The sequence below is a fragment of the Suricata suricatta genome, chromosome 5 (assembly GCF_006229205.1).
Source record: "Suricata suricatta isolate VVHF042 chromosome 5, meerkat_22Aug2017_6uvM2_HiC, whole genome shotgun sequence".
In the NCBI taxonomy this organism is placed as follows: Eukaryota; Metazoa; Chordata; class Mammalia; order Carnivora; family Herpestidae; genus Suricata; species Suricata suricatta.
Genome location: NC_043704.1, coordinates 138,537,758 through 138,550,576, shown reverse-complemented (window position 1 = coordinate 138,550,576; position 12,819 = coordinate 138,537,758). Strand labels below are relative to the sequence as shown.

The 12,819-nt window shown below is 45.5% G+C and overlaps 1 protein-coding gene across 2 annotated transcripts in view; it reads right to left on the bottom strand.

The window, feature by feature from the left end:
• The window catches only part of RARB (retinoic acid receptor beta), a 163,130-nt gene that overhangs the window by 130,330 nt on the left and 19,981 nt on the right, over positions 1-12,819 (bottom strand). For both annotated transcript variants that reach the window (XM_029940362.1, XM_029940361.1), the window contains exon 3: positions 2,567-2,715. In XM_029940362.1, coding sequence (XP_029796222.1) covers positions 2,567-2,715 — 149 coding nt within the window. The remainder of the gene's footprint in view (positions 1-2,566; positions 2,716-12,819) is intronic.

The following is a 12,819-nucleotide window of genomic DNA, read 5'->3' as shown; positions in this document are numbered from 1 at the left end:
ACTTTCATCTAATGCTTTTCAGTTCTGTGAATTTCATCACTCCATTTTCCCAGCAAGCTGAACAGCTGAACCAAGTTTATGAAAGTGCTGGTATGGGTTTTGTTTTTGTTGGGGTTTTTCCTAAAAAGAGTCTGAATCTGAAATTACAGCAAGAGGTCGGGGAGTTAGCTGACTAAGAGCTGATTAAAACAGCGTGTACTGTACAGATTGTGAAAGAGTTTAACGTGTAGGGCCTGGAATCTAGAGGGGAAGAGAGATGCTAGATCATTCTTTCCCCGGGACATAATGGGAGCAGGTAAGCTGGGTTACATCATACCACCTTCAGGTTTCTGGACAGGATGTGACTGAACATTTTTTTAATAAAGGAGTGCCTTCTATCTTTCCAGTGGCCATTAGGAAAATATTTATTTATGTATTACCCAACAAGTGGACAGAGTAAACTGGATTTCTGCCGTGAATGTCCCAAGTCTCAGGACAAAGCCAAGCAGGGTCAGCTAGCAGCCATTATTAACAGTGACCACTGGACGCACAAATGTTTCACTTTTCGTCCAGCTGCCCACTGGCTGCTCTGTCAACTTCCCTGACCACCTAATCCACTAGAGGAAAGGACACTCCTTTAAAACAACCAACACAATCCCAGAGGGAGAGAGCTGTTCCTAAGTCTTTAATGGATTTCCCCCAAACTAGCCTCACTCAGTAAGATGAGGCATGTTTATTCTAAGGACTTGAAAAGAAGGGAAACCTCACATAATTTTTTCAGGGGTTGAGTGACATTTAGCTGTTTGTTTAACCTAGATCTTTAAGCACCCACTGTATGCCAGACGGTGTGTGAGCTGCTGTGCCGTCGAGCTGGGGCCCCTACCTACTTTCTGTCGCAGAAAATAAGGCATTCAGCGCACTAGACTGGATGCAAACATGACTCCATTTTTCCTTACCCTGTGTTCCTGCCTCTAATAATGTGACTTTCCAGCTCCTTGCCTTAAAGTGTTGAGTTTATATTGGGCGCCTGGGGGGCTCAGTTGGTTAATTGACTTCGGCTCAGGTCACACCCTCATGGTCCATGAGTTCGAGCCCTGAGTCGGGCTCTGTGCTGACAGCTCAGAGCCTGGAGCCTGCTTTGTATTCTGCCTCTCTGTCTGTCTCTCTTTCTGTCCCTCCCCCATTCATGCTCTGTCTCTGTCTCTTAAAAAATGAATAAATGTTTAAAGAAAGTTGAGTTTATGTTCCTACCTCCTGAGCATCACTGGCCTTATGGCTTATTCTGGCCAACAGAATGTGTCGGATGTGACCGTGTGCCACACGTGAGCCCAGGCCTCTGGAGATCTTGTGTGTGTCTGTTCTTTCTTCCAGAATCTGGACTGTGCAAATAAGCCAGTACCAGCCCAACAGGCATGAGAGACCACATGGGGGAAAGACCAAAATCCCCAGCCAACGGGAGCCTTCGGCAACCCCCAGAAGCACGGTCGACTAGCGAACCTGCAGCTGACCAGGGGCATACGGTGGAGCATAGCTGGGAGCAGATGAGCCACCCAGAGGGACCCGGCCTGAAGGGCTGACCCATAGACCCATAAGCTACAGGAAAGCTTGTTGTTTTAAGCCTTTCGGATGGTTTGTTACACGATAGTGCCTAACCAGTACATCCGGCAATAATAAATAACTCTGACAAGCCAAATGCAAAATGCCGCGGAGCACCTGATGGGAGCACCCATATTATTATACCAACATGTTTATAATTACAATGTGTCATCCAGTGTAGACATATAAAGAACAGATCTGACCAACCATCGGAGAGAACATAAAGAAGCCGTGTGTCTGGGGAAAGGCCAGCTCAAGACAGCCATAGTTCCTTTGAAAAATGGCCTGTGGATAAGTTGGATTTGCCTATGAAGTCATTCTTTGTTTCTTTTCTCTCTCCCTCAAAAAAAAAAAAATAAGCAGCTCTTTCATTCAATTAAGTCTGTTGGACTCGATAGCAATTGTCTAACTTGATTCAAAGCAGCCATATCCTCTCTGACACATGTTCAGCCTCCCCTACTCGGTAGGCTGGAATTTTAAATCCAGCTCTCCTGAATTTATGACACACACACAGTAGCAAGTCCCTACAGGCTGAAAATCAAACTGTAATTCAAAGGCCACAAGGCTGAAGAAACAGCCAGAAGATAAATCCCAATTTCTAACCTTGGATTCTCAGCAAGTTGATTTAGTGGACTGTCAGTCATATTTAAAAATAAAATAAAACTACAAAGACAGCAGACGGCATGTTCTAAAGAGAAACAGGGTGAAGCTTTTCAGGACTCCTTCAAAAAGCTCTTGTTACCTGAAAAGAACTGTTAGGTTATTTTAAGGGCTCTAGAACATTTGGCCCCAATCAGTCATTGGCAGAAGTTTCTGAATTTTCAACTCATGAGATGGAAGGAAGAAACGAAACCATAAGACAAACACAGCCCACCACACTGGAGGTGGCATTGCGCACGGCAAGGCAGGCTGTTTCTGGAACTGGGCAGGTCGCGCCCCCACCCCCACCCCCAGTGGCGCACGCTGGGCGCAGAGGCCTGTGGGTACTCACCTTGCAGCCCTCGCAGGCGCTGACCCCATAGTGGTACCCGGATGACTTGTCCTGGCAGACGAAGCAGGGTTTGTACACTCGCGGGGGAGGAAGCGGAGACGGAGGGCTCGGGACGAGTTCCTCGGAGCTCGTGCTTTGTGTTTCAATCGCTATGGTGGAGATGGGGGCGGGGGGGGGGGGGGGGGGGGGGGGGGGGGGGGAGAAGAGAAAAAAGAGAGACTCTATCAGTTCATTTCTTTTTCACCAGTGACATCCCGGGCCTCCGCCCCCAGGTTTAGCAATAACCAGAGAAAGAGCACCTGTCACCGCGGGCACAGTGGTGGGGACGGGGCAGGGACACGGTGCTCTATGGCTCGCAAGGCCAGCCCACAGGCCTCTCGCCTTTGCAGCGCCGCCCTGCGAGGGAGAGGATTTCATCACCGGTCCACCCTCGAGAGGAACAGAAACTCGATCAGGGACTTGTCCCAGATCGACAGCTTGGTGGTAGAGCCAAAACACAACGTCAGATCTTCACGCCAAGGACCCCAAGCTCCTTCCGCGCTTTCGTGGCCCCTTGCTTCTGATTCACGGAGAGTCTCTGAAATGACTTGTTTGACCCTGTTGTTCACTTAATCAAAAGTAAATTTCCTAAGACAAATGAAGAAAATGCCAAAAGCAGCCATCGGACAAGCATACGGCGAGGGCGTGGAGCATGCAGCCTAAGGTATCCTCATTAATAACAATGCGGTAAGACCCTTGCTGCTCCAGGACTGGTCCTTGGACCAGCAGCATCAGCATCACCTACTAATCGGCATCAGCATCCACAAGATCATCGGCATCTTACTAGAAAACATAGCATCAGGCCCCAGCTCAAGGAATTTTAACAAAATCATTTTAACAAAACCTTCAGATTGCCGAATATACAATTTATGTTTGAGAAGCAGTGGGTTATTCTGATGAGTCATACAGCTCTTTATTCTAGATTTCAATATACATGAGGGTCGGTGGGGGGCTTAGGTGGCTCAGTCGTTAAGCATCTGACTTTGGCTCAGGTCATGCATGATCTCACGGTTCACAATTTTGAGTTCCATATCCAGTGAGTTCGAGACCCGCTTCGGGTGAGCATGAGCCCTGCTCTGGGTAAAAACATAAGCCTGGGATAAATCCCACTTCTCTCTCTCTTTCCCCCTCTCTCTCTATCCCTTGTTCACTTGTGTCCTGTCTCTTTCTCAAAAACAAACAAAAAACCCCATGATTCCCCATCTCATTTTCTAGCCACCCAAATTCCATGCTTAATTCCATGGTGAATAGGAATTCATAGAATTTAAGACCCACAGGTTTTGCCATCACTTCTCTCCAGATATATGCTCAAAATCAAAGGAAGATCTGGCCCATTTCCTATCACAGGCAAAAGTGCTCATGAAGTATGATGGAAATGAGGGAGGGAGTGACTCACCAAAGTCATCGAATCATGTTCCAGAATCTTCCAATCTCCAAATTACAATATACAGTATTTTCTCTAGGGAGTAAGATTTCCGGTTGTTCCACTGCACACAGCCTCCCAGACGAGGTATTCTACCGACGTTACCGTCTTAGAGCTAAACCTTGAGGAAGGTAGGGCAACTTTACCCCTTCACGCACTGTGGATCCATCCTCACAATCCTGCCACCATGCCACCATCAGCTCCCACCGTAGTGACTCAAGGGTCTCGCTGTGCCTATGCTTCCACCCTAGAGTCCCTTCCCCAAATGTGTAGTCAGATAACCCTTCAAAAACTGAAAATCAGTCCCTCTCCTTTACTTGTCAAAAGCCCACAGTCACCAGTTAGATCAAAGCCAATCTCATTACTGTGTTCAACAAGGCTCTTCATGATACAGCCCCTTAGCTACAACAACATCACAGAGTTCCGTCATTCTCATATATCAACTTCTAAACCCCTGCCTTCCATTCCATCTCTTGGATAGGCCAAGCTCTCCGACCAACTTACGGCCAGCGTACTTACCCCAGTCCCCTACCTGGAGATCTCTTAAATATCGCCTCCTCAGAGATAGCTTTTCTACAGAAGATACTCCTTCCCACCCCTGATCACTACATCCCATTATTGTATTTTCTGTAAAACCCTAACTAGTATTCAGATTTAGAAAGTTTGTGTGCAACTTTATATTCTATCTCTGCCATCTTCTTTTTCTTTCCCGATTTTTAAAAAAAATTTATTTTTGCGAGAGAGAGAGAGAGCGCGCGCAAGCGAGCGAGCAAGCAAGCGAGCGAGCAGGGGAGGGTCAGAGAGAGAAGGAGACACAGAATCTGAAGACAGGCTCCAGGCTCTGAGCTAGCTGTCAGCACAGAGCCTGATGTGGGGCTTGAACCCATGAACCGTGAGATCATGATTCGAGCCGAAGTTGGACACTTCACTGACTGAGCCACCCAGGCGCCCTGTATCTCTGCCACCTTCTAAATATGGGTTCCATGAGACCAAGGAACCTACCTGCAGCATTTATAGCTACATTCCAGGCCTAGGGTGTTAGCACACAGTAGGTAGGCAATCAACAACTATTTGTTGAATTAATACATGAACTTTCTCTTCTTTATTCTAAGCACTACAGGCCCCTATACGTCATTAAGTAACACGATTACAAATCAAATAGCTTTTATATACTTATTTGCTTCCTCAAAAAAATTAATTATCCTTTTGGAGTAGAATCAACTATAATTATAGTATTTTCATAATTCAGAAGTTTCTTGGAATGAATTCCTTAGAGTAATGCAGGTCTAGGAGATAGATCTATTACAGTCTCTACTGGTTAGAAGCAAGGTATCTGGGGCAAAGACGGCTCTTAGTCCGGGCAGCTTGGCATTATTGTGACAAGCGTTGTGCAGAAAGCCTGGCATCTGAGATGTCACTAAAGCTTATCAGATCAGCTCTCAAGCTGTAAACGCAAAAGCAGTCCCAGCACTAAGCTAATCAGCTTCACTGAAAGCAAATGAGAAATAATGACATCAACAAGAAAACGGAACTGGTTAAAAGTACATGCTGATACATTGTTCTCTGTTAAAATCTAAGAAAAGAAACAGGCGGAGCATCACCCCCAAGCCTTCTACTTAGAGAACGGTGCCGTTATCAGTCTAACATATATACTTCCAGGCCCCTTTTCTATGCATAGAAATGATTTTGGTTGGCTTGTTTATTCAAGTCGACTTATACGGTAGATTCTGTTTGGGATTCTAACTTACTATGTTGTGAGTTTATTTCCTTGTTGATAAATACTTTTCCTGCAAAACATTCCATTATGATGAACCTCCTTGTAGCTCATCTTAGCACATGCCTGCTGAACTCTCCGAAGCAGAAGGACTAGCTCAAAAGGTAGCGTTATTTTAAAATATTTTGTGAGTTTTTTAATTCATGTTGATACACTGACTTCTAGAAAGGCTGTACCACTCCTAATACATTAACGTAAGTGAGTCCTTCCCTAAATGCCTCCCCAAACTCTCAGATTTTATTTGTAGGACTCTAGTTCTACTCAACTATTTCAACTCTGACAGAGCTGGGTTGTCACCACCATGATCAAGCCTGCACTGTGTTCTCCACAGAGGCGACCTGTGGTGTGTGTGTGTGTGTGTGTGTGTGTGTGTGTGTGTGTGTTTTAATGTTCTACTCGCTCGTGTAGAACGGCTAATCTGGCTTGTCTAGGAAAGCTGTAAATAGAATTCTGTTAGGGCTGGATTCAGCTGTCAGAGTTATGTCCTGAATTTCAGAAGTGGGTGGTAATTTCCATAAATATGTCACTTTAAATACACATCCTAAAGGGAATCCAGCATTTCACCCTCCCCAAGAGAGGAAACAGAACTTGGGCAATTTAATACCCAAGACATTCAGGGCAAAGCATGCTTTTGAAAAGGGTGGGGGACCTCACAAGCCCCAAAACATTTTACAATGTTTGGGAAAAGTCTTTTTCTATGGGTGAGAATCGCTTCAAATGAACGAATGAATTCAGAACGTTTTTTTTCCTCAACAGTTGTCATGAAAGGGAAGGTTCTCTTGTAAGCATTCAATAGTGATGGCTCTAGACTTTTATTAAGGCTGTGGCAATTTCACCAGTTAATGCTATGAACCTTCCCATATTTGTACAAGGGATGTTCATGTGTCCAATCTTTTTATTTTGCTGACCAGAACATGTCAGGCATCGCGTTATATGCTACGGATGGTGTGTGGTATGATCTCTTAGCCTTGGTGCTTTGGCCTCACGGAAAGTACGCCAGCAATCAGAATGCAATACAGTGGTTCTCAAGACTAGTTGTACATCAGAACTATCTAGGGTGCTTTCAAACATTCCAATGCCCCGGTTGTATCCCAAAAGTATTATGCCAGAACGTCTGGAAATGGGGGCCAGGTATCAGTGTTTAAAAAAAAAATCCAGGGGCACCTGGGTGGTTCAGTCGGTTAAGCGTCCGGCTTCGGCTCAGGTCAGATCGCACGGTTCGTGGGTTTGAGCCCCGCGTTGGGCGGGCTCTGTGCTGACAGCTAGCTCAGAGCCTGGAGCCTGTTTCGGATTCTGTGTCTGCCTCTCTCTCTGACCCTCCCCTGCTCGCACTGTCTCTGCCTCTCAAAAATAAATTAAAAAAGCATTAAAAAATAAATAAATACAAAATCCTGGGGCGCATGGGTAGCTCAGTATGTTAAGCTTCCGACTGCAGCTTCAGGTCATGATCATACGGTTTACGAGTTCCAGTCTCGCATCCAGCTCTCCATTTTGAGCACGGAGCCCGCTTTGGGTCTTTTGTCCCTGCCTCTCCCTTTCCCTCCTCTGCTTGTTTCCTCTCTCTTTCTCTCTCTCAGAATAAATAAACTTAAAAAAAAAAATCCCAGGTGAGTCCAAACTGTAGCCATTTGGGGAACCACTGATAGAGCAAAATGACAAAGAGAGCAAATAGCCCCCGTGGGCCCAGTGAAATCAAAGGTGACTTCCCAGCGGAGGTGACCTGGCTGTGTTTGGAAGCATGAGTTAATTCTTTCTGTTGTGGTTTGTAATTTGAATCCTACAAATGCCATATATGAATCCCACACAAACATAAACAGGAGACTTATACGTGACAGGAAAGAATCCTCCTCAGAAAAACTGTCCCATTCTTGGTAAAGAATTCAACATTGGTGCCATATATATTCAAATACCCCCTCCAAATGGATAACCTATGGTCCTGTATTTCCTTTGTGTGGCCTACAGCACAGAGAACAATGCAAAGCAAAACAGAAAAGCAAACCTTGGTGGTATGGTTGAATGCCAAAGCTAGCCTTCAGCAAACACGTCAAGACAAGTTCTAGAATTACAACCAGGATATGGCATCAATAATAAAAGCAGATTTAGGCTTGAAGGCAACCTCTAGACTTTTCAGTAAAAATATACTTTGGCAAAGTTTATTAGTGCTCTTCCTCCCCCTTTGCCCTTCCCTACGACCACCACCAGTAAAGACAGTGGGAAACAAGGGAGGGGAACAGCCTGGGGGTCCCCTCTCACTAGCCATTGTGGTGTTTAAGAGAGCTACACGGTGCTTGGCCATTGATCTGTTCCCTGTCATCCTGCTTAAATCAATAATCTATTAGTCCCTTTAAATTAAAGTTAGAGTCATCAAATACCCCTGAGAGGTCTCCAACATGTTGTCCCTTATCCTAGGCAAGCACAATCAGTCTATGGAGTGATAAAAATTTTGCTCGAAAACTCTGCAGGCTCAGCAGACAATGTGTCCTGTATTAGCTCATTCAGCGATCTCGGGCAGGCCAAAAAGGCAGTTTTTAGACTTCCCAGGGGGCAAAAGAGGCCTTGTGTCATTCAATAAAACAACTGCACTCCAGCCATCCTGATGTGATTTCAGTTTGGGGAAGCAGTCTTTGAGGAATAATTTGGGGCTGCTTTTTGCCTCCTGCTTTTATTTATTTCCTTGCTTACTTATTGACTCGTTCAGTTCTGTCTGGTGACTGCATCCCAGGAAGCAGCAGCCTCCGATGTGGCGTCCGAGCTGCTCAGCAGATGGGCAGCCTTGCTTCGTCAGGGAAGGGCCAAGGCAGAGGAACTTCTGCTGCTCGGGCAAGATGGATGGTGGGCTCCATGGGTCCCTGCCCAGAGCAGAGTCAGCACCAGAGGTGCTGAGGGGGGCTTCCCTGGGCTGCGCACATGCGTGAGGACACAGCGAGCCGAACCACACCTGCATGGACAGAACCTTCCAGCCCATATTTAAAACCTTTCCATCCCTGTGACACAGGAGAGCGGTCCCTAGGGAAACAAAGCTAGCATCACCTTCCTTCTAGAAAAATTCATTACCCGTCTTGTTTGCCTTTGAATGAAAGCTCCTGGAAGTGGGGTCCCAATCAGTGACCAGCAACAGAATTTCTGAGGGTAAGCGGGGAGGGGAGGAAGGCGCTGGCTTGAAACTAGTGATTTTCAGACTGCCGTAAAGGACCCATTCTAACTCCGCCACCCCAGTCCCTCATGGGGCGATACAATTCAATAACAACAAATCTCTAGAAAAAGAACGTAGAAACAAAACATTAATTTTTAGAAAGAAAAAGGAATTAGAAGATGTCTAAAACACAAGCTACGACTTAGAGGAAAAACAAAGAGTTAGTAGACATAAAATTACTCTGTCAAATCGCTGCACGAGTTTCTAGGCACTTGCTCTCAGTTTCTGCCCTGAGCTCACCACGGCCCAGAAGTGGGCAGTTTCGGAACTGGCACCGGTCCGCAGACGGCCCTTGGAGAAGCACTACTCTGTCAAGGGCTTCAAATTCAGAGGTCTGCAGACAAAACAAAAACAAACTAAAGGGAATCTCTACAGACTGAGATGGTGTGAAAGCAGAATACCAGGGCTCCCAAGGGACACAGCTTTCTTAAATGCTGCCCCCCACCCCCCGAGGGGTAATTCATTCCCCAAGTAAAAGAAAACCAAAGAAAGAATTAGTGCTTTTGCCTGTTTGAGAGGCCTTGGCACTTGCAAACTTAACTCACCTGAGAAAACAGAGTATAAATGTCCTTGTTGTTACAACACACCTGAGTGTCATTTAAACACACAGAAAGTCTTCAACAATAGCTCCCTTCACGATTCCTAACATGCTTGGCATTTTTCTAAAGGTTAGATTAAGTAGCAGATAACATTTTTAAGAGAGAGCACTGTATACTATTTTTTTTTCCCTTGTAAGAACTAATTTAGTGCTGCCTAAACCATGTTGACAGATTTCAGAGTTTTACGTTGGGCCTGATTAGTGGCAGGCAGGCATCAAACATTATGAAAGCCCTGCCTTTTTACTAGAACCTTCGATGATTAAGACAGTATTTTAATGCACTCTCTGGGCAGCTGAGCCTTAAAAGAAAAAGGAGTTGTAAAGCAAAAGGCATTTCCTGCATGGCCCCAGGGGAATTTTGAGCCCAGAGCTCCGGGGACCCGCTGGGAGGGAGTAATTTCAGCTAATTAAGGGAGCATAGCAAAGTGTTGCATTTGGTCAAAACATTCAGTGGGGCTTCATTTTTGTTGGCACCAAAGAGAGCCGGTCTGGATTTTTTCCCCCTTTTTCTGTGGACTCACTGCAGGACTGCAAGGCCCACAGCTCACATACATTAGGGAGAAAGTCAAAGGAAACGCCAAAGTTCAACTAAAGTACAAGTAATTAGAACCAGATTCTCTTTTGCCTGCGTGTGCGCATGCGCGTGCGAGCGCGGGTGTAGACATTTTATTAAAATGTAATTCACATGGCTCGAAACTTTAGCGTGGGGGAGAAAAAAAACCCACCGTACAAACTGTGGCTCATTTAATTTTCCTGTCGCCTCTTCCTCTTTGTTGGGGCGGGAGGTGAAGGAGGAATTGGGAGGATCAGCTCTTTTAATTACCTTTCAAGAGAAGCGGTTTGTTTCCACACATACGGGATTTGCAAATCTGTGAATCGCGTTGTGAAATCAGGTAATTGCCAAACAAGAAACACTTTGCTTTGAAATAGGCTCGCCTCACTCTGCTGCGGGCTTTGTTGTTATTAAGCAGCTCCAAGATTAGTCCAGGGTTTGGGGCAGGCAAAGGAGGGAGGGCGTGGAGAGAGAAGGAAAACATTGAAGCGGGGCTTTGGCAGTCTTGACTCAGTAACCTGGCCGTGACCCTGAAGGAGTGTGTGTTTGCCCGGGTCACCCGGGATCCTGGCCGAGGGCTGGAGCTGGATTATGAGATTCCCTGCTATTCTGACCGCACATGCAACAGGTGCCGAACACAGGCAGGGCACAAAAACTGGGGCTGCGGTGGGGGTGGGGGAAAAGACTTTGATTTCGGAGTCCTTAAAGGAAACCTTGCTTTTCAAAGTTGGGTTCCGGACCAGGAGTATCAGCATCACCTGGGAATTCGTTAAATGCAGACTGTCAGCGCCACCCCAGATATGCCTGCTGCATCGAAATAGACATCTTACCCTCCCCCTGCCCCCCCCCCCCGGTAATTCCTAATCTAAGCACTGTTAGCAACATTCGAGACACCATGACATAAAAATGTCTTGTTACCTTCAAGGGAGTCCCAGACATTTTGCTGAGTCCATTTGGCATGGGAACTCTGTCAGCTTCCCCTTTGCCCGGGTCCTTACTAAATACTACACCTTGTGAAGTACTTAATACACGGAGGACTTCAGGCTTCTGCTCGCCAGAAGCCCTCGTTCTCTCCCACGGAATCCTGGCAGTGGCTTCTAGTTGGCAGCGGGTTCAAAGTTGCTCAGGAAAAGCCTGAACTAACAGTATCTGCTATTTACTGAGCACTTACTAGGGGCCAGGGGCTGTGCTAGTTGCTTAATAAGGATTAACTCATTTAACTCCTCCCCAAAACCAAGGGGAGGGGAGGGCCCAGGGTTTAGAATTAGGCATTTAAAAACACAATAGCCCTCTCAGCCTTTGCTCTAGAGACCAAACTGGCTTGGTACACCTCACTATTATTTCACTAAAACCCACAGCCTTTGTACCTTCTGGGTTTCCATCTCCCTCATTTATTTTCTTTGCTAGAAACATCACTGGGTATGGTCTGCTCAGGGCTATTTACTCAAATTTGAGAACTGCAGGATTAGGTACCTCCCTTCCTTTTAATTCATGGTTATAATTTTCCAAACGCTGATTTTATTCCAGACATGGTTGAATGTGACAAGATAGTTTGGGCTTTAAAGAGAGAGAGAGAGAGTGGCGTAGCATCTACTAATCATGCTGTGTTGTAGCTACACCTGCCTGGGCTCACGGCCAGGAGCATTATTCCTGGGACCGACTTTTACCGTGGGAAGTGCCGTCATATTTTCATAAGGGACCATGACAGGTTCAACACCTACATTTCATTTTTATAATATGCTTTCTTGCTTCAAGGAACATAGTCGAAAATTATCTCATAGGTTGTTTTGGGTGACTTTTTTTTTTTAACAGACGATGCTTTCTATCACTATTTTCTAGGATGGGCTAAGATAGCTTATGACAGGGTTCAAATAAATTCTCCCCTAAAACCACTTAACAGGCCGACACATCTAACGACTTATTAATGATCTGAACTGCGAGGCATCAGAAATGGAGCCGCATTAACGGAACAAATGTGGCAATGGTCTCGGGAGTCATGTATAGATGAGGCTAATTGCATCGCAATATTAAGGTCCCCCTGAAGAGTTTATCTCAACACCAAATGATTCAGTTCAATATTCCAGTCCTAATCAGGATTCCCATAACTTCTAAAAAAGCAATTATTGCACTAATAAATGACATTCTATTATCTGTTCAAATTTCCTGCACATAAAGTTGATTAAAACTGGGGCATTAAAATATATATCATCTCAGATACAAAATCCTTTGCGTATGTACTGTTAATATATACGAAAGATCACGTTGGTACCAGGCTAATGGAAAAGTTATGAGGGGATACTTTCTCGAATCCCGTATTTAAGGAAGAGGATGATGATGAAATGATGCTTTGTCACGTGGGGAATCTCTGCTATCTTCTCAGGCCTGAGAAAGTTCAATGTGATTACACCAAAAGTCAGCCAAAGCCACCTGTCTCAAGAAAACGATGCCCTACTTATGCTGCAAAGAAGGGTTTTGGTTTGGTTTGGTTTTTACAGGTATATACTCATTTGAGTGGCCTCAAAATAACTTGGAAACCAAGTTAGTCCTCACTGTGTGGGCTTTCTTGAATCCTAAGAAGAACGAAAACACCAGAAGCAGAAAACTGTAGGTAGGACATGTTGGGAAGAGTGTGGGCTCTGTCTGCTGCCGATGAACTTGGGATTTGGATCCATC